The sequence below is a fragment of the Danaus plexippus genome (genome assembly GCF_018135715.1).
Source record: "Danaus plexippus chromosome 3 unlocalized genomic scaffold, MEX_DaPlex mxdp_25, whole genome shotgun sequence".
Taxonomy (NCBI): Eukaryota; Metazoa; Arthropoda; class Insecta; order Lepidoptera; family Nymphalidae; genus Danaus; species Danaus plexippus.
Genome location: NW_026869844.1, coordinates 2,125,571 through 2,147,931, shown reverse-complemented (window position 1 = coordinate 2,147,931; position 22,361 = coordinate 2,125,571). Strand labels below are relative to the sequence as shown.

At 30.0% G+C, this 22,361-nt stretch overlaps 2 protein-coding genes across 2 annotated transcripts; both read right to left on the bottom strand.

The window, feature by feature from the left end:
- Window positions 1–4,742: 4,742 nt before the first annotated feature.
- LOC133320062 (uncharacterized) lies at window positions 4,743–6,374 on the bottom strand. Its single transcript, XM_061526784.1, has 7 exons — window positions 6,217–6,374; window positions 5,969–6,113; window positions 5,726–5,865; window positions 5,374–5,434; window positions 5,164–5,272; window positions 4,959–5,054; window positions 4,743–4,868 (listed from the first exon to the last, which is right to left on the bottom strand). The coding sequence occupies exons 1-7, from the start codon at window positions 6,296–6,298 to the stop codon at window positions 4,803–4,805; spliced, it is 699 nt and encodes a 232-aa protein (XP_061382768.1). The 5' UTR covers window positions 6,299–6,374; the 3' UTR covers window positions 4,743–4,802.
- A 7,706-nt stretch (window positions 6,375–14,080) lies between these two features.
- Window positions 14,081–15,871, bottom strand: LOC133320061 (uncharacterized). Its single transcript, XM_061526783.1, has 8 exons — window positions 15,814–15,871; window positions 15,562–15,655; window positions 15,314–15,458; window positions 15,071–15,210; window positions 14,714–14,774; window positions 14,504–14,612; window positions 14,299–14,394; window positions 14,081–14,208 (listed from the first exon to the last, which is right to left on the bottom strand). Exons 2-8 carry the CDS (start codon window positions 15,641–15,643, stop codon window positions 14,143–14,145), a joined length of 699 nt encoding a protein of 232 aa, XP_061382767.1. The 5' UTR covers window positions 15,644–15,655; window positions 15,814–15,871; the 3' UTR covers window positions 14,081–14,142.
- Between the last annotated feature and the right edge of the window lie 6,490 nt (window positions 15,872–22,361).

Sequence of the window (22,361 nt, the reverse complement as noted above, 5' to 3'; positions counted from 1 at the left end):
AAGACACGCTGATAGATTTTTATTGCACATTTACTTGTTTTATAATCTAAAGCTGTAGAGTATCTTCCTTTATCTGTTGCTTCCACCTGTAGGATGAGGTCTCTCCATTGTTTTCTGTCATTTAAGTTTGTAGGTAACTTCTTTATAGTAAACCTTACCTATCACTTTTTTTATTTCCTAATAACGAAAATTGATTGGCCTAACATATTTATTCTATTCTTAGATTCTTTTAAATACACCCAGATTTGCGGGCCCCATGTTATACTAGGAAAGATACCATTACCCACTATTTGTACCGTAACATTTTACGTTTAAAATAAATATGTTCTGGACTTTAAAAGTTGCATAATTTTAAAAGACCTTATGTTTTTGAGTCACTTTTAATTGAAATAAAATGAAGCGCATTACATTGAAATAATACTAGAGGAAGATGTGAATGGTTACAGCGAATAGAGGAAATAACATTCCAAGTACTATAAATAGCATAAAAATAATAAAGATTATATAAAGATATACATATTTTCAAATTGTTTTAGGTATATTAAATTTAATAAGATAACAGCAACTTATCACATTTGACGTCATCAAGCACAAGTAAAAATATCAAAATTAGTTAAAATTAATATATTGAATAATATATAATAATGAAAATAAGTGATCCCACGCGAACTTTGGAAGTGTTTGGCAACTGCGATCTACATCTCTTCTTCCCGTGATCACGGTTGCTGAAAAGTAACCGAAACGTCGGGAGTTTGTAGTTTTAACAATAAATAAATCACGCGTAGTATATCCGAAAAGTATTAGTTTCATTTAAACTGCGATATTGTTTCACAAAATTTTAATGATGGTTATGTATTTATACAAGCGGTGGATCAAATGACAAAAACTCTACCTCTACGAGTATGCCTTCTAAAGTAAACCATGCCTTAAATTAAGTTCTAATGTAACAAGTTTATGAATTACATATGTGAAAAAATATACTTAAAGTAGTATTCGCTATACGATAATATTGTTTATATTAAAATATGTAATTTTTTATTTTAATTTTAAATACTAAGTTATCTTTTGATTTTTACACAACGAAATCGAAAGCAAAAACTATAAAAACTATCACAAGAACTATATTAAGAGTGCTATCAAATGAAAAATGTACATTTTTGATCAAATAATATAAAAATTTGAAGTCGAGGAAAATCAAACTAAAATAATATTTATAATTCTATATCAAATTAAAGCAAGAATATTATATTATGAATATTTGAAACATTTGGAGATGAAAAGTGCAAAATAAATTAGTATTGAATGAGAGCATGTGATTAAACAGCTGCTTGCGTATAGTGAAGTACAGAATCAATATAAATAACTAAATTAGTCTAATACAACGGATTTCTGTTTGTGCTATATTAAATATTTATTTAATTAATTTAAATTAATTTTTTTGTAATTGAATTAAAAATAATTTTTTTGAAACATATCAAGTAGCTGTTAAACTAAATTCATATGAACTCAAATTTAATTGCAAAAGCGGAATGTAATTTTTTTAGTCTTAATTATTAGTAGTTATTACGTCCGACGCTCCAAGGGATGAAAGTATACATTTTACATTATTCAAAATGACCATTGCTTTATACAAGGTACGAAGAAAATATGCTAGTGTGAATATTTAAAAAGGTTTTTCTGCGCTACATTGAATAAAAAACAATACAGCATGCAGTAAAACAAATAATATTTTTTTTTGGTAGTATTTGTTTTCCAAAAACATACACAAAGATTAAAAAAGTGTTAAATAAATGGTTGAACGCATTAAGCGTGGTTAATGATTTTTGTAATGACGTTAAATAGAAAGTTAAATAGTTTTTCGTTGTTTCATGGAATATTGTAGTATCATCAGATAGTTACTACGTTGGCTTCTCGGTATCACAAGGAATCCAAAGGGGTCTAAAGGGTGGATGTGGCACATACAAAAGGGCGTTAAGCCAAATTCTTATAATTCCTGAGTGGCTCTCTTGTGTCAATAGGTGTGTAAAGGTATATGCAAGGCATTGTTGAACTTTACTCTTTAAAAAAAAAATTGAAAAAAAAGAATCACGTTTTTCACCTCATTGCACATGTCAATAATAGAGGTTTCTCACTTATCTAGGTCCCACTTAAAGAGGTTTCACTGTATAACTTACGTATTATCTGTATAAATACCTACATATTATGTATGTGTGTGTAATCCACTTATTCTACTTAAGCTGTAAATTATTTCCACCACAGTTCGTTCCTATATTCGTTTTACTGACATTCAAATTTCTCTGCGGAAAACTTTAAAAAGCCAATTAAGCTAATAGACTTTTATAGCAAACCAAATTCCAATATTATAATCAAGCTCAAAATATTAATATTAGGATAACAAGATCATATTTTAAGCACGAACAGGTGCAATATCTTTATTGGTGATACCGATACACAAGTCGTTGTAAATAATAATAAATCCGGAGATATCTGTCGTGGTTTTGATAATTAGGAGACCGTTTTTAATCGCCAATAAGCTTAACTTTGTCTACTGTTTTATTATATTAATATTTATAACAATAAATATTTATTTACCAAGTGTTGGATATAGATTGATTAATTACATTGATGCAATGCTAGACCACACCGTCAAAATCACTTAAGCCCGTCTAAGTCTCAGGCATTAACTAGAGAACCAATATGCTGTTGTTGATGAGCTATGAACAGCAAGACGGGTACTGTTTTATTATTTTGGCAGTCGTCAATTCGTGGTGTAAGAAAAAACGAGTTTCCTGCCTGCTACCGCTAAAGGATCCATATAGATAAGTAGACATAGTGATGTGGCTGCCACTATACAAACGCACACATAAGACTGACAGGTCTCAGTCTTCAAAATGAAGGTGATGCAGTCATACATGCATGCACCACCACGATTCAGAAACTTATATTCAATATCGAAGTGTTCCGGACACGTTATTCCAACATCCAGCCGGTTGCCAGTGGATGTAATAAGCGAATGTAATACGGCTTCATAAAGCTCTTATCTCCTTGTCAAATTCTGTTTAGTTTTTAGTTCAGAAAAATATTGAATGAAAAATTCTACGACTCTAGCAGGATCTGCAGGTTCTAAATATAACGTTAATAAGGTATAATTTTATGGTGGTAGAGCCTAGCTGTGGTCAAATTGCTGCAGCTCGAACATGGGCTGGCTCAACCAGGGAAGTACCACCCTCTCACAGAAGATCGGCGTGAAGCAGTCTTTAATGGCTGGATTCGTCCGATGAGTGTGATAGCCGGTTGTCCAATCCCTTTTTCCACCCTTTTCCTTTTCCCTTATCCCAACCTTTCCTCTCTCTCTTCCCCAAACAAGGGTGGCAACGCATGCGCAAAATTATTTTGCGGATGTCCATGGGCGACGATACTACCTCCATCAGGTAGGCCGTCTGTTCGTTTTCCCCCTTTATCATAAAAAAGTGCTAGTTGCTTTACCAATAAAGGTATAGTGTTTTGTTTGAAATCGGTGAAATAAGTATGCTTTATAAATATATTACCGGCATGTCGGGACATGTTATCTATAGCATTACGATCTGATGTTCGTGTAAAGCCACTTTCAGACAGAGGTCTTGAAACCGCTATAAATTTTTTATTATTTTAGTTTATTTTACAATAGTTCTGTGACTACATTCATCTGAAGATTTAAATTTTAAGGAGGTATTCAAATTATAACCCAATAACACAACGTCTAAAGTTATCTCCAAAAAATTACTTAGGATCATCTGATAATTAAGGTACCGAAATTATAAAATTAAATAACAAAATTTCTGAAACCTGAGCTGGCCGTGGGACCCACTTTTAATAACTCACATATAACTTTATGGTGACACAGTGTGAAACTACATATTTTTGGTTACAAATTATTTATATTATATTTAAATAATTTTTAAAGAAACATTAGATTTAAATGAAACTAATGTTTTCAGATTACTACGCGTTTTTTTATTATTTTTAAAAACTACATACTCCTGACGTTTCGGTTACTTTGCAGCAACCGTGATCACGGGCAGACGAGTTGAGAATGTCTGTCAGTTGGTCTTGTTATTTATCATTGCCGTAATTCAATGGTAATCCAGTTAGCTACCGTTGGCTCGTCGTTGAAACTTCGAGAGTATTTAGATTTAAAAAAATAAAAAAACTGACGAGTAGTTATCCAAAAATATTAGTTTCATTTAAATGAATACTCGCGAAAGTCTTAGATCTCATTAAATCATTATATTGTCACTTAACTGCTATTATTAAAAAACACATTGATATGAAAAGAAAATCCGATAGCTTTACATTCAATATAATTGTTTTGCATTTTTGGAAGCTCAGAGCACCTCTATTCAAGGTAATAAATTAATAATTATTCTGATTCAAGGCAATTGTGAAAATAGGTCACAAAGTCTCACTTTCGTTTATGGAATTGATTGAAATGCCTCTTATAGAATTTATTTAAGACATTTTAATTTATATAACTAGATAATTATTGCATAATTTTAAACCTACTATGTTGAGACATTATAATGTCATATAATGATAAAAGTATAATATTTTAGATAAAATAATGACGCTATCTTTTTGCATTACATAATTTAATTAAAAATATGTTGTTGTTGTAAAGAGGCATGAAACTACGCGAATAGTTTTGTTTATTATTTGTATATTCCTTCCATCTACATATAGATAGTCGTAATAGAAACTACATATTCCTTAAGAAAATATATTTATTTCATAAATTCCACGACTCTGAACTAAAACACTATTTCTTAAGAGCTCCAAATGACGTTAAGAATGAAGCTGACAACCTCCTCAAGGACCCTGTTGATATCCCTCTGTAAAACAAAAAAAGAAATAAATTGTATCTCTGACTACTAAGAGATTATACAAGAAAATAATGTACTCATTCGTTTATGAAACAATACCTCGTTGTCCTTCAGGAATGCAGGAATTCTCTTGTTAAGGAAATTGTTGACGACATCAGAACGGTCGTTTCCTTGCATCTCCAAAAACAAGTCCGACTGAAATAATATTTAAAAGATCTGATTATTTATCAGAACGTTGCTTTTAGATTTGACTTTCTTGTATTGTTTGAACCGAAAGATTGTATTACAGTTATTATAGCTCTACCTCAATTCCACCAAGGCTGAAGTTAATTGAGAGACTGCGTAGAGAAATTCCTTCGAGACCAGCATTGACGTACACCTCAGCTGCAAGGCGAACTGACCTGATGTCGAGGCTGAAATTAAAAAAACAATTAAATATAAATTATGAACAAATTAACTTACATATATGAACGTCTTACAATGAACTTTTGGATAAAGTTCATATCGTACTTGCCTGCCCTTGAAAACACCTAGAAATTCTCTGTCGAAGAAGTTCACCTCCAGTGCAGAGTTTCCTAAAAAAACAATATTCTAAATAACACAACACAAATATTCTGAGGATGGTATAGAATTTAACAGCAAATTGAAGATACTTCAAACTTAGAACATTAATTTAGTGGTGAGACTATGTTCGTCAGAGTAATGTCATTAAAACTTAGTGTAATGAATACTAAAAGTTTTCCTGTAAAATATACTTTAAAATATAAAGACAACAAAATCTATATATAGTTTCAAAAGAATTTAGAGGAAATATATTAACACGTGATGCAGATCAGTTACTGTAAGTACTCATTAATTTTCCATACCAACAACGAGACTGATCTCTGGAAGGGAAACGTCAAGGCGAAGTCTGCTGAAGATGAAGTTGTACTCTAGGTTATTGATGCGTATGTTACTGAGTCCTTCAAACTTAAGGCCTTCGAGGATGGCAGCTATTTGAATATCTCTAAAAAGATATTGAAAATCATTAATTCACAAGCTTTAGGTTCCATTCTGTATAAACATAGTGCGCTGAGTTTGTACGAATAGGTAGTAGGTACATCTCTTACACTAATGGAACATCGATTTCAATACTTTTCTCTTCAACTTCAACAGGGTCGAGGCCAATTAGTTTTACTACATTCCTGATCTGTTCAATGACCCATTTGATTTGATCTTCAACGAAGTTTCTTTGGCCGAGTTTGTTGTAAGACTCTGTTTATTAGAAATATTATAACAGTTAGCAACTTATTTTCTTGTTATATTGATAAAAATCTTTTGTTTATATCTAACAATGCATTACAAGTTCGCCACCTACCGTTTATAAGAACATCACTCGACGGAGGCAAGGCGTTAGCGCCTGCGACAACGAGAAGGATAGCTAACACGGGGAATTTCATTTTCACTCAGGACTGTTAATGTAAAAAAATCCGTGAGCTATTTTCATCAACAAAAATATTTAAATACCGAATGATGGTTTATTACAAATTTTAAAATCAAGGCTGTAAATGTAATACAACTTACCTGTTTCTTTTCCTAATTACTGTTAATTGCTAATTCACCTGCAGTATTTATACTAAAAACTTATCATATCGAGAGAAACCAAAATATAATTTACGTCACATAGAACTTCATTATCTCTGGATAGTATAAGCTGCAAACAGCGCGATATATTAGATAAAATGCATTATTTTTTTGTAGATTGTTTAATAAAAGAATACGAATTAAGAAAATATATACTTTATAATCAAATTAATATTTGACTAATTTCACTTTAAATATTACAGGATTAAAAGTTATTTGGAATTAATAATAAATATATAATAATTTCATTTGCAGCTTTACATTTTATATTGTTAATATTGTAGAATTCACAGTTTTTAAATGTAACATTTGGGTATTTAGCATCATAAAATTTTGGACAAAAAAGAATACGCACTTCGTTTTATTGTAAAGTATAAAATTAATTAAATTAGTAGGTAATTCGTTTTATTAAAAGACTTCATTTTGAATCATTAATCAAACCTCATACTGCTTTGATGTCAATTTATTGTCACATTTTTATTAGCTTTTTATTAGCTTCACATGTATGTTTGTTTGTAACCGACTTCTTTGGGCGCGATTTTGACCCACTTTAAATGGCCAGATTTCGTTCAAACTTTGTAGATTTATCGAGGACCGATGACAATACACTAATTTGATAAAATTATTCCATTTTTCAATTTGCAAAATATGTTTTTTTTTAATTTATATAATTTTCATCTATAGTCGATAAGGTAAGAAACTTAATTAAAATTAAAAAAACAAGCTATTATAAATAAACCAAACTGAAAAGTAGAAAATAAATAATAGTTTAAAAAAACTATAAAAACACGCTTTTTATTGATAACAGAACTTAAAAATAGAAAAATAATTTTAATAAATTTAAATTAAGAAAATAGTGTTAAAAATTTGAATAAATATAAATTAATAATAGTGTGAATAAAAAAAATGTATTTTTTTTTAAAAAAAGCGTGGGGTGCTTTTTAAGATATTATCGAAATGATAATCACTCTACTCATATCTGTCAATAAAATATTTATAACTATTGACACCAAGCACCCCACGCTTTTTTAAAATAAAATACATTTTTTTTTATTCACACTATTATTAATTTATATTTATTGAAATTTTTAACACTATTTACTTAATTTAAATTTTAATAAAATTATTTTTCTATTTTTTAGTTCGGTTTTCAATAAAAAGCGTGTTTTTTAGTTTTTTTAAACTATTATTTATTTAATAGCATTACTCTTAACGGGCAGTTGAAAAAGTGTGGAGTGAAATGTTGTAAAAGCTAGAAACCTAATGGAATTTTAAACCCTACCGGATCCCCGTATTAAACATAATCTGGCTCATGATAACATAATAAAAGGGGCAATACCTATTTATAGCCATACTTATACATCATTTGATAAAAAATTAATACATCCGGAGATTATTATAGTCATAATCTTAAAGTAATTAGGGCAATGCTTGCTTATCGGTTTTATGGAAACAACAATTACATTTAATTATATAATAAAATCAATGAATGCAATGTGTTTCTTATATAACGTTATATATTTCTCAAAATGCAAGACAACGCAAAAATAAAAAGATGTATATTTTTGTTATTATTCTATTTCATTGTTTATTCAACTGTTTTTGTATTTAATGTCCCTGGTTAGGAGATGGAAGGAATCAAAATCTGACATTGTTTGCAACACTAAAAGGTATTAATGCAAAATTTTACGTAACCACACTCTCCACTACTTCAAATTGGATCTTAACATACTAGTGTTTTTTAGTATTACTTCTCATACACGACATATCATTATTCCTTATCACTTTCAATTATCAATAATACATTTATAACATCTATAATATCGCAGTGGCATGAAGTCTACAAATATGTAAGTATTACCCTATGTGGGGGTCATATAATCATATGTTAAGTGTTACTATGTAATATTTATCTAATAATGATATCATTTCAATCTAAAACTACGAGCGTCTCGTTTATAGCTCATTCTGATTGTTTTCCACCAGAGTTTGTGTCGAGTATAAATACTATGTCACGTGATTTTATTATTCAGTATTGTAATAGACACTCAATTAAACATACTCTTGCTATTAAAGTCTTGTTATTTCACGCCTACTAAATAAGGTGCTATACCGTAAGCACAGTGGTGACCCCGACGTGGTCTGAACACGCAACCTTCTGTTTAATATATGGATCACATAAGTTAAAAGAACAATTAAAGAGCAAATATTTTATGAAATTTATTGTTTTTAAAGCTGGACTTCTATAGTAATATTTAGGACCCATGATAAATATCACAAAACCTTATAAAAATCTCTAAATCTAAAGAATGAGACAACTTCATCAATTTTTCAGATTCTAATCAGCCTAGTGTGTTTTTAAATAATTATATTTTAAAGGCACGATATAATTTTTTTAAGGAAGTTTAAATTGGCATTATGATAGGCGACTTATACTTTATTTTCAGAAGATCTTTTACAACAAATTGTTTTTGTATTAACAATTCATTTGAAGTTACTGAGTCACCAATTAATTTAAATCAATATTAGAAGTTACATTAAAAATTTTACATATAAGATGTTTGTTCGCTTTAAGGTTTTTTTTATTTCATACAAAATCCCACAGGATATTTGTGGGTCGGCTTCTAGACCAGACAAATTTATATATTTGGGAATTTTAAAGCGCTTATGGTTGCTTGGGAAATCAGCATCTCCAAAGAGTATACCATCTAGGTCAATAAATATTACGAGCTCACTAACGAACTCATTAGAAATAGGTTCGTCGTGGATTTGTACGCAGTAGAAGTGGGAGCGAAAGGTAAAATGGCTAAATCTCTCTACAACCTACTAAAAGACTTGAGCCTGTACAGAACTAATATCAATTCATTCTTGGAACGTACTTCGAAGGCAGCCCTAGTAGGTTCTTTTCAAATTTGGTTGGGTAGAGAGAGGAGCTTGGACGGTTGAGGTGAGCGTTTAACGCGCTTTAGATAGGGGGGCTTTAAACCTACACCTGGATCGTAAGTCCCAAGCACTGTTGAAGCTCCTCTCCCTGCAACGCAATAGACCCAGCACCCGCACTGAAATGCTTTGAATGCTAAGAAATTTCGTCTCTTAACAGTCTCAAATACTGTAATATACTATAATATAAAAGAAAAATATATAAATCTCAAGAATGATATGGATAACAAATTTCTTGCAGTTAATTGTTTTATTAACAGTTTTGTATAAAAAGACACGCTGATAGATTTTTATTGCACATCTACTTGTTTTATAATCTAAAGCTGTAGAGTATCTTCCTGTATCTGTTGCTTCCACCTCTAGGTTGAGGTCTCTCCATTGTTTTCTGTCATTTAAGTTTGTAGGTAACTTCTTTATAGTAAACCTTACCTATCACTTTTTTTAGTTCCTAATAACGAAAATTGATTGGCCTAATAATATTTATTCTATTCTTAGATTGTTTTAAATACACCCAGATTTGCGGGCTCCATGTTATACTAGGAAAAATACCAGTACCCACAATTTGTACCGTAACATTTTACGTTTAAAACAAATATGTTCTGGACTTTAAAAGTTGCATAATTTTAAAAGACCTTATGTTTTTGAGTCACTTTTAATTGAAATAAAATGAAGCGCATTACATTGAAATAATACTAGAGGAAGATGTGAATGGTTACAGCGAATAGAGGAAATAACATTCCAAGTACTATAAATAGCATAAAAATAATAAAGATTATATAAAGATATACATATTTTCAAATTGTTTTAGGTATATTAAATTTAATAAGATAACAGCAACTTATCACATTTGACGTCATCAAGCACAAGTAAAAATATCAAAATTAGTAAAAATTAATATATTGAATAATATATAACAATGAAAATAAGTGATCCCACGCTAACTTTGGAAGTGTTTGGGAACTGCGATCCACATCTCTTCTTCCCGTGATCACGGTTGCTGAAAAGTAACCGAAACGTCGGGAGTTTGTAGTTTTAACAATATATAAATCACGCGTAGTATATCCGAAAAGTATTAGTTTCATTTAAACTGCGATATTGTTTCACAAAATTTTAATGATGGTTATGTGTTTATACAATCGGTGGATCAAATGACAAAAACTCTACCTCTACGAGTATGTCTTCTAAAGTAAACCATGCCTTAAATTAAGTTCTAATGTAACAAGTTTATGAATTACGTATATAAAAAAATATACTTAAAGTAGTATTCGCTATACGATAATATTGTTTATATTAAAATATGTAATTTTTTATTTTCATTTTAAATACTAAGTTATCTTTTGATTTTTACACAACGAAATCGAAAGCAAAAATTACAAAAACTATCATAAGAACTATATTAAGAATGCTATCAAATAAAAAAAGTACATTTTTGATCAAATAATGTAAAAAATTGAAGTCGAGGAAAATCAAACTAAAATAATATTTATAATTCTATATCAAATTAATGCAAGAATATCATATTATGAATATTTAAAACATTTCGAGATGAAAAGTGCAAAATAAATTAGTATTGAATTAGAGTATGTGATTAAACAGCTGCTTGGGTATAGTGAAGTGCAGAATCAATATAAATAATTAAATTAGTCTAATACAACGGATTCCTGTTTGTGCTATATTAGATATTTATTTAATTAATTTACATTAATTTTAGTTATTGAATCAAAAATATTTTTTTTAAACCATATTGCTTTATACAAGGTACGAAGAAAATATGCTAGTGTGAATATTTAAAACGCTTTTAAAGCTTTTTCTGCGCTACATTGAATAAAAAACAATACAGTATGCAGTAAAACATATTATATTTTTTTTTGGTAGTATTTGTTTTCCAAAAACATACACAGAGATTAAAAAGTGTTAAATAAATGGCTGAACGCATTAAGCGTTGTTGTACTGAAAAAAATAGTATTTGCAATATTGTCAGAGAAAATGAGATGAATATTTTTAAATATAAAGAAAAAATATTACAAAATATATAAAGGACAAGTTAGTCACCATGATTTTTGTAATGACGTTAAATAGAAACTTAAATAGTTTTTCGTTGTTTCATGGAATATTGTAGTATCATCAGATAGTTACTACGTTGGCTTATCGGTATATAAGGAATCCAAAGGGATCTAAAGGGTGGATGTGGCACATACAAAAGGGCGTTAAGCCAAATCCTTATAATACCTGAGTGGCTTCCTTGTGCCGATAGGCGTGTAAAGGTATATGCAAGGCATTGTTGAACTTCACTCTTTAAAAAAAAAATAGAAAAAAAAGAATCACGTTTTTCACCTCATTGCACATGTCAATAATAGAGGTTTCTCACTTATCTAGGTCCCACTTAAAGAGGTTTCACTGTATAACTTACGTATTATCTGTATAAATACCTACATATTATGTATGTGTGTAATCCACTTATTCTACTTAAGCTGTAAATTATTTCCACCACAGTGCGTTCCTATATTCGTTTTACTGACATTCAAATTTCTCTGCGGAAAACTTTAAAAAGCCAATTAAGCTAATAGACTTTTATAGCAAACCGAATTCCAATATTATAATCAAGCTCAAAATATTAATATTAGGATAACAAGATCATATTTTAAGCACGAACAGGTGCAATATCTTTATTGGTGATACCGATACACAAGTCGTTGTAAATAATAATAAATCCGGAGATATCTGTCGTGGTTTTGATAATTAGGAGACCGTTTTGTAATCGCCAATAAGCTTAACTTTGTCTACTGTTTTATTATATTAATATTTATAACAATAAATATTTATTTACCAAGTGTTGGATATAGATTGATTAATTACATTGATGCAATGCTAGACCACACCGTCAATATCACTTAAGCCCGTCTAAGTCTCAGGAATTAACTAGAGAACCAATATGCTGTTGTTGATGAGCTATAAACAGCAAGACGGGTACTGTTTTATTATTTTGGCAGTCGTTAATTCGTGGTGTAAGAAAAAACGAGTTTCCTGCCTGCTACCGCTAAAGGATCCATATAGATAAGTAGATATAGTGATGTGGCTGCCACTATACAAACGCACACATAAGACTGACAGGTCTCAGTCTTCAAAATGAAGGTGATGAAGTTATTATAAATCCTATTAATCATACATGCATGCACCACCACGATTCAGAAACTTATATTCAATATCGAAGCCGGAACACGTTATTCCAACATCCAGCCGGTTGCCAGTGGATGTAATAAGCGAATGTAATACGGCTTCATAAAGTTCTTATCTCCTTGTCAAACTCTGCTTAGTTTTTAGTTCAGAAAAATATTGAATGAAAAATTCTACGACTCTAGCAGGATCTGCAGGTTCTAAATATAACGTTAATAATGTATAATTTTATGGTGGTAGAGCCTAGCTGTGGTCAAATTGCTGCAGCTCGAACATGGGCTGGCTCAACCGGGGAAGTACCACCCTCTCACAGAAGATCGGCGTGAAGCAGTCTTTAATGGCTGCGTTTCAACCGATGAGTGAGAGAGCAGGTTGCCCATTCCTTTTTTTTCCACCCTTTTCCCTTTTTCCAACCTTTCCTCTCTCTTTTCCCCAAACAAGGGTAGCAACGCATCCGCAGAATTATTTTGCGAATGTCCATGGGCGACGATACTACTTCCATCAGGTAGGCCGTCTGTTCGTATTCCCCCTTTATCATAAAAAAATGCTAGTTGCTTGACCAATTGAGGTATAGTGTTTTGTTTGATATCGGTGAAATAAGTATGCTTTATAAATATCCAACCGGCAGGTCGGGACATGTTATCTATAGCATTACGATCTGATGTTCGCAAAGCCACTTTCAGACAGAGGTCTTGAAATCGCTATAAAAATTTTATTTTTTAGTCTATTTTACAATAGTTCAGTGACTACATTCATCTGAAGATGTAAATTTTATTTTACTTTGCAGCAACCGTGATCACGGGCAGACGAGTCGAGAATGTCTGTCAGTTAGTCTTGTTATTTATCATTGCCGCAATTCAATGGTTATCCAGTTAGCTACCGTTGGCTAGTCGTTGAAACTTCAAGAGGATGTAGATTTAAAAAATTAAAATAATGACGCGTAGTAATCCGGACACATTAGTTTCATTTAAATGAATACTCTCGAAATTCTTAGACCTCATTAAATCATTATATTGTCACTTAACTGCTATTATTAAAAAACACATTGATATGAAAAGAAAATCCGATAACTTTACATTCAATATAATTGTTTTGCATTTTTGGAAGCTCAGAGCACCTCTATTCAAGGTAATAAATTAATAATTATTCTGATTCAAGGCAATTGTGAAAATAGGTAACAAAGTCTCACTTTCGTTTATGGAATTGATTGAAATGCCTCTTATAAAATTTATTTAAGACATTTTATTTTATATAACTAGATAATTATTGCATAATTTAAAACCTACTATGTCGAGACATTATAATGTCATATAATGATAAAAGTATAATATTTTAGATAAAATAATGACGCTATCTTTTTGCATTACATAATTTAATTAAAAATATGTTGGTGTTGCAAAGTGGCATGAAACTACGCGAATATTTTTGTTTATTATTTGTATATTCCTTCCATCTACATTTTGATAGTCGTAATAGAAACTACATTTTCCTTAAGAAAATATATTTATTTTATAAATTCCACGACTCTGAACTAAAACACTATTTCTTAAGAGCTCCAAATGACGTTAAGAATGAAGCTGACAACCTCCTCAAGGACCCTGTTGATATCCCTCTGTAAAACAAAAAAAGAAATAAATTGTATCTCTGACTACTAAGAGATTATACAAGAAAATAATGTACTCATTCGTTTATGAAACAATACCTCGTTGTCCTTCAGGAATTCAGGAATTCTCTTGTTAAGGAAATTGTTGACGACATCAGAGCGGTCGTTTCCTTGCATCTCCAAAAACAAGTCGGACTGAAATAATATTTAAAAGATCTGATTATTTATCAGAACGATGCTTTTAGATTTGACTTTCTTGTTTTGTTTGAACCGAAAGATTGTATTATAGTTGTTATAGCTCTACCTCAATTCCACCAAGGCTGAAGTTAATTGAAAGACCGCGTAGAGAAATTCCTTCGAGACCAGCATTGACGTACACCTCAGCTGCCAGACGAACTGACCTGATGTCGAGGCTGAAATTAAAAAAACAATTAAATATAAATTATGAACAAATTAACTTACATATATGAACATCTTACAATGAACTTTTGGATAAAGTTCATATCGTACTTGCCTGCCCTTGAAAACACCTAAAAATTCTCTGTCGAAGAAGTTCACCTCCAGTGCAGAGTTTCCTAAAAAAACAATATTCTAAATAACACAACACAAATATTCTGAGGATGGTATAGAATTTAACAGCAAATTGAAGATACTTCAAACTTAGAACATTAATTTAATGGTGTAACTATTTATGTTCGTTAGAGTAATATCATTAAAACTTAGTGTAATGAATACTGAAAGTTTTCCTGTAAAATATACTTTAAAATATAAAGACAACAAAATCTATATATAGTTTCAAAAGAAATTTAGAGGAAATATATTAACACGTGATGCAGATCATTTACTGTAAGTACTCATTAATTTTCCATACCAACAACGAGACTGATCTCTGGAAGGGAAACGTCAAGGCGAAGTCTGCTGAAGATGAAGCTGTACTCTAGGTTATTGATGCGTATGTTACTGAGTCCTTCAAACTTAAGGCCTTCGAGGATGGCAGCTATTTGAATATCTCTAAAAAGATATTGAAAATCATTAATTCACAAGCTTTAGGTTCCACTCTGTTTAAACATACTGCGCTGAGTTTGTACGAATAGGTAGTAGGTACATCTCTTACACTAATGGAACATCGATTTCAATACTTTTCTCTTCAACTTCAACAGGGTCGAGGCCAATTAGTTTTACTACATTCCTGATCTGTTCAATGACCCATTTGATTTGATCTTCAACGAAGTTTCTTTGGCCGAGTTTGTTGTAAGACTCTGTTGATTAGAAATATTATAACAGTTACAAACATATTTTCTTGTGATATTGATAAAAATCTTTTGTTTATATCTAACAATGAATTACAAGTTTACCACCTACCGTTTACAAGAACATCACTCGACGGAGGCAAGGCGTTAGCGCCCGCGACAACGAGAAGGATAGCGAACACGGGGAATTTCATTTTCACTGAAAGCTGTAAATCAAAAAATAGTACTTGAGTTACTTTTTTTTGTCTATTGTCAACGATATTTATTTAAATTTATTATTATAGTAATCGAATAATATCTAGTAATAAATGAAGGTGTATTATTAAAAATATCATTTTAGTGATAATATTCTATTACGGATTACCTGCTTGTTTTTGAGCGACTACGATTGATTGCAATTTCACACGCAGTATTTATACTAAAACTTATCACATCCACAAACAAAATTATAAATTACGTCAAGTTACTTTATCTCTAACCAATATTAGCGAAGCCAGAGTTTTAAGCATATCATGTTCAATATATGTATATATGAGATCGATTTTTGTTTCTATATCCGCATGTTTTTCGCTTTTAAAGCGTTCGAATCATCCCTCGATTTAGGCTTTAGAATTCAAAATTTTAACTGTAACTTTAAAATTAGAAAACGAGAATGCGAAAACAAAATTATAGAAGAAGAAATATCTGTCTTTCACTCTTCCCCATTACTGAGCGGTTTTTTTAGTATTGAAATATATTTTGTATAATAAAACACACAATTATTTACCAAAAATAACAGAATTTCCATCGTGTTAAACATTTCGAATTTTTAACCTGAAAGTTATGATTTGCAAAGAGCTAAAAATTTTTTTCGTTTGTCGAATAAGTGCTCACATGAATGGATGTCAAGACATGAAGTGATCTTGATTTTTCAGAAAAAATGAATAGAGATCAAAGCTTCTCGGTATTCCATAGATTCATCGTGCGGTGTCAGGTCCATCGCCTTGTAGGGAGAGGAGCTTCAACAGTGCCTGGGACTTGCGACCTAGGTGTAGGTTTAAGGGATGTAACGCGCTTTAAACACTTAGATATGAAAACTAAGTATATGTTTTAAGAGATAAAAACTTTAAAGACACCTAATTCCTAGCAATTGCGAATGAGGATTAGGTATTAAGACAAAATCAAATGTCAACATTATTAAATGTTGCGCAACAAATAACTTATGATCATTTAAAATCCTTGGGAATAAAGCAAAAGTGTGGAAAATGCACTGAATGAAATAAGAAACTAAAATACGATTTTATATTTATTCAATTTTAAACTTTGTATTCATGATAAAAACCGATAAATAATATTCTAGAATTTAAATGGGATTAATAAAAATATTTGTATTACTTTTTAAAAATTGAATTATTTCGTACAGCATTTCATAGACCAAATGAATCCACGATATTCTTTAATTGAACTGATTTTTAATTCCACAAACCTTTTTAATACATTTGTTAAGTATTTCAGACAGACTTCCAGGTACCCGAAAAGAAATCTTCACAGATTTTTGGTCAAAATACCTGTAGTAATATATATTGTTTTTCGTTATATCAAACCTTTTTTATCTTGTTGCAGTTTATTTATCGATAATAACCGTACTGATTTTCCAAATACGTAAGAATTTTTGTTGCCAGGTTCATTTTAAACAATAAATTAAGCTTTAATATAAAAATTTGCCTTAATCTTACCTACCTATTTGTTGTATTGATAAGATATAATCAATCTATCAGCAAAAAATTTTCACTCTGGGGATCATTATAAATTGTACCTTATTACATATATTTAGAAAAGTTTTTTGACAAATTGTTATTATTCTCGTTGTAGGATTGCCTGTTCATCAAATTGAAAGCAATAAAATTTTATTGTTATAAAAACAACAAAATACCATCTATTTCCTTAAAGTTTTCCTCGAACCCATAAGTCACCGCTAATTAAATTCAGTGTGTTTTTCATATAATTTTGTATACTTTTTGTTTTAAAATCATCTCTTTTGATACTTTCAGAATGTTTGTTTTACACTATGTGAGCCGCTTCAAGATTTTCACTCATATTTTTTTAAAAGCCTATTTTTACAAGGCTTGATTCTTAACAAGTTAAGATCTATATTTCTGCAAAAATATACTTCGATGTTTTAATATTTTTATATTACGGATAGATTTTTTTTTTACCAATATGGCGAACCTCAGACGGAAGATCGTTTCACATCCTGCAAGTGCGTGATAAATATAACCGCGACGCTCGTACAGTCTTTTAACAAAATTCATCTAGGTGATGTAGATCTAATCGTACCCTACAGTGAGTAATGCGATGATAAAAGAAATCCCTTCCTTTTTTCAAAAACCATCCGTAAATATAAACTTATCAAAGAAAGAATTACTGATGAATGAAGAGAATAAAGAATGTATATATCTATAATGGATGGAATTACTAATTGATATTCAATTCATGCTGTGCTGAGAATCTACATAAAATCCTATATCTTCTGTAATCTTATCGTCTTATGCGTCTACTGTTTGAATTACTAGGAGATGCACCTTTGCAATTTTTTCACTCCCCTTTCGAAATAAAAACTCTTGGTGCATATTGTATTTTTGAACATAGGTTTCGTTTTCCGTCCCTAGTAATGAAATTAGATGTCCAATCAATTTTCTCTTTCGATAATAACCACCCCAAATTATATGGACTATCGAAGAAAAAAAACCTCGACTCGATCGGACATTCAGTTGCCATGGCTGACCTGAGTTGCCAGTTTACCGTTTCATCTACTTCACTCATTGTAATTATAATTATTCCATTCGTAAAATATCCTAACTCGGTTCCATTTAAAATCCATTTTATATTTTACGAAAAAATTACCAAAAGTTTGTTCGATTAACATTTATTTTGTAAAATTTTATGTGAAGACACTTTACAAATTAAAACATTATATTTTTTTTTTAATTTATAAACGAAAACCTTTTTTATTAACTTTCAATTTATTCAAGTAAATTAAAAGTAAAAAATGGTATTATATTATTCATATGTGTTTTTTTTTAACTTTTTTCATGTAGTCAAGTGCAAACTTATTGTCATATGCGTAATGATAATTAAAGTATATTACATTTACTTAAAGATATTTATTTATTTTGAAGAAATCTTATATTATTATATGATAATCTTGCTAAAATAGAAAAGATATCATAAAAGTTTGAAGATGTTACGAAGCTCATAATGTTATAACACCTTATTATGAATGTTTATTTAACATTTAAGAATTTAAATAGAATTAAACATTAAATCAACACTCAAAATTGAATTATTTTTGAATACTAATCCAGCTTAAAATTTTTCCATGTCCGGAGGGGAAAAACCTTTAAAAGCGATGTTGATAATCAATTTGATAATAATATAATACATGCACAGATTACTATTGTGTTAATCTTTAATTAATTAGGGCATTGTCTGGTAAAAATACATATCAATGAAAAACAATCGTAACGGACCCTATTTATAAATTAATATCCTCTTATTACAATCCTATTTTGGAGGACTTTTGCATTGCATTGTTAATAAAAACATTTTAGACATGTAATTAATAATTTCTAATAGTCGAGTAATGAAATAAAATAATATACAAGTGATTTACTTTTTACTGCATCTTATTGCAATATGTTTTCATCTAAATACATAGTCTGATCTTGGTTTTAAATTCAATCTTCTTTCAGGTTTCAGTAGTATGTAGACTGTAATATCTATGTTCACCTCGTCTGTCCGTGATCACGGTTGCTGCAAAGTAACCGAAACGTCGGGATTATGTAGTTTTTAAATAATAAAATCCGCGTAGTAAATCCGAATAATACTAGTTACATTTATTTGAAACTAATGTTTTCAAAAATAAGTACAGTATACGTAGGGCACTTCCAGATTTTTACTATATTATTCTATTGAATATTTTATTCATTTTTAGTTATTACTTCAAAAAACATTAATAAAATGAAAAAAAGATAATAAATCTTCAAATACAATTATTCAATGAAAAAAATTCCCCATACACTGTTGACAAATTATACCATTTTTCCTTTTCGTTTGGTTGTGTATAATATAATTTTTTAAGGTATTACGTTGTTCAAAAGAACTTTTTTTTAAAGGGCAGGGAAGTTAAATGAAAGCTTAAATTCAAATCATTACTCTTATCTTCCAAACACTATCTTCGACATAAAACCCAAAAATGATTTCACATGCTAATTCTTAAAGTAGCAACTTTGCTTGTAAAGACAACTTCTTCCCGGCCGGTCCGGTGCCGTTCTGGGGAGCAGATACTCGATCTTGAGGATTTAATCCTTTCATTATTAGATTGTGAGCATTTGTGGACCATGTTAAATGAGCGTATTAAAATGACGAATGAATAAAAGTTATTTTTTTTTATTTTCTATATATTATTTATACTACATCAATTTGTTAAGGGAAGTGGCCTAAAAGTCAGATGGAAGATAATAAGGAATTAAGTGAATTTTAAGTAGTCTGTTTTAATTTTACTCCTTTCTATAAATACCTAAATCAACTGTCCCAAGGCATTTTTTTCTATCAGCTATCTATTTTTTTCTATCAGCTATGTCTTTGTAGGTCTGTTAAAATACCACATCACCATTTCATTTTCTTATGGTATAAAGCACTCTTTGAGAAATCGTGATCTTTCAATAAATAATTTTGATTAAAAATACCAGCATCAATACTGGTGTTCGTATGTATTCATGTGTCATTTATGTATTCGTATGTATTCGTATGTATGCATGTATCATCAATATTGGTGTTCGTATGTCCGTATGTATTCAGTATCATTATCCATAATTAAATAAATCTTTCCAAAAGGTTCATTAAGTATAGTAGATGTTTCAAAAATATTTAAAGTAATTTTATTGTAAGTGTTCGATGCTGTTTCTCCAGTACAAGTTGGCTTAAATTTTATGTACACTTTTATTCAGTACTACGTTCTGTTTTTTAATACCATTGCTGTTTCCTACATTTCAATTAGGTGTTTATTTTAGACAATTTAAAACCCATATTTGGTTCATATTTCATCAAAATTTTTCTGTTTTTTTTTTATGCTTTATCGTCATAGTATCATAGTTTCAAGAGCATCTTAGTGCTGTTATTGTCTGTCGAGATAATTGCTATTCCAATATGAATAACAAAGAAGAAACGCATATAAACTGGCTTTATGTAGAGATATATCGTTGAAGAGAAAAACACAGCCTCCATTTATCCGACACTTGTAAATGTCTTACTGCACCTACTGAAAGTTATGCTATCTTCGGGATTAGATCTTTGCCATTATTTTCAAATAGGAATAATCATTTAGGTTGGTCATGTATTTAAATTTATTAACCAATACAAACTTAATGGCCTCTAGTATTCCTCAAACTTTTGAAATAAATTTTCAGGAGATCCTGCAAGGGAAACTATTGAATTAAGTGTTATTACAGAATATTTAACTCATTATTTTAAGTCACTTGCAGTAATATCATGAAAATATTAAAATTTAACGCAGTTCATGACATCGAAGATAAATTACCCATAATATACCCTTTTCTCATTCCCATTATATCGTAAACATTTTCGATGGTGAGTAAATTCTTGAATTATATATTATAGTTCGAAAAAATTATAGAAAAATATATGGAGAAAACCTCTTTTAGTAACATGAATAATTATGATAAATTTTATCTTACACAGAAATTTCCCCTGAACTAGGACTACTGATTATATCTTTAAGGTCGTGTGCAAGAAGATGAATAACAAATAAACTATAACCAAGGAATTAAAAAATAAACACAAGGAAATAAAAGATGTGCATATAAAAGAAACCTATGATTAACGGTTCGTTTTATTTTAATTTTTATTTTTTAATCAGAATAGCATAGTGCTTGGATATCATCTTGAAGATATGGGGAAGATATATAACGAAAAGTTGGAGACTGGTCGTGTGCCTTGCTGTCTGCTGATGAAAGGGGGATGGAGGAATAATTTTCTGTAATTCCTGAATACTCTCTGAAGTGTATCCTATAAATTTTCAACCAAAAAAAAAATACATCTTAGTAATCAATAAGTCCCTCTTCATAAGTGTAATCGAAGTTCACAGCTAATAGGTGGAACATAATACATATGTTAACACAAACGAAAAATCTTAATGATTCGAATCTAAACTCAACCCCTTGCATATTTAAGGTTTCTTTTAGAGGATAATTTAGGAAACGAGTAACATAAAAGTTCCAGGAGAAATACGTGAATAATTATTTAGGGGTTAAACAAAAAAAAAAAGAGTAAAATTGTAGAATTATACATTTATTTATTAAGATAATAAAGTTGCAACGTAGTTTTTAATTAGCCACTCATGAAAAATCAATCAGAAGCAAGGGGATTCAGAAAAATCTAAAAAAGGATTTTAATGTGTCAAAATAAAGTTACCCATAAATACATTCTACTGTACTTTCTACTCCATCAATATGATAATTAAAATCACGTTCAAAAAGTGATTGGAATTATGAATTTATTTTAACCATATAAGTGGAAAATCTATATGGTGGGAACCAAATCCAACAGAGTTTGATAGATAAGTCGGAAAATGTCTAGATATTTATAAGCAAAATTAATCAAAATACAATTGACACAATCATTTTAGGTTCTGTGAATGAAAAGTATTCCTTAGTTGACAAACTTTTGATCGTATAGTCATATATGGAACTGATACAAGCTCAAAATCATACATTAAGACTACTAGTTACTATTATCGTATTATTTTCAGATTGTAACATATTCTTCATGAAGCTAGTGCCAATAAAAGATGTTTCTCAATAATTTATGTTTCAAGAATATATATTTCACTTATATATTGCATATGTAAGATAA

What these genes read in the sequence shown, in the direction of transcription:
- LOC133320061 (XM_061526783.1), bottom strand. Translation starts at nt 15,643, where the DNA reads ATGAAATTCCCCGTGTTCGCTATCCTTCTCGTTGTCGCGGGCGCTAAC. An exon ending in GAAATCGATGTTCCATTAGT is followed by an intron (nt 15,211 to 15,313) that starts GTAAGAGATGTA and finishes ATATCTTTTTAG; the next exon opens with AGATATTCAAATAGCTGCCA. An exon ending in TCAGCCTTGGTGGAATTGAG is followed by an intron (nt 14,395 to 14,503) that starts GTAGAGCTATAA and finishes ATATTATTTCAG; the next exon opens with TCCGACTTGTTTTTGGAGAT.
- LOC133320062 (XM_061526784.1), bottom strand. Translation starts at nt 6,298, where the DNA reads ATGAAATTCCCCGTGTTAGCTATCCTTCTCGTTGTCGCAGGCGCTAAC. An exon ending in GAAATCGATGTTCCATTAGT is followed by an intron (nt 5,866 to 5,968) that starts GTAAGAGATGTA and finishes ATATCTTTTTAG; the next exon opens with AGATATTCAAATAGCTGCCA. An exon ending in CTAGGTGTTTTCAAGGGCAG is followed by an intron (nt 5,273 to 5,373) that starts GCAAGTACGATA and finishes TTTTAATTTCAG; the next exon opens with CCTCGACATCAGGTCAGTTC.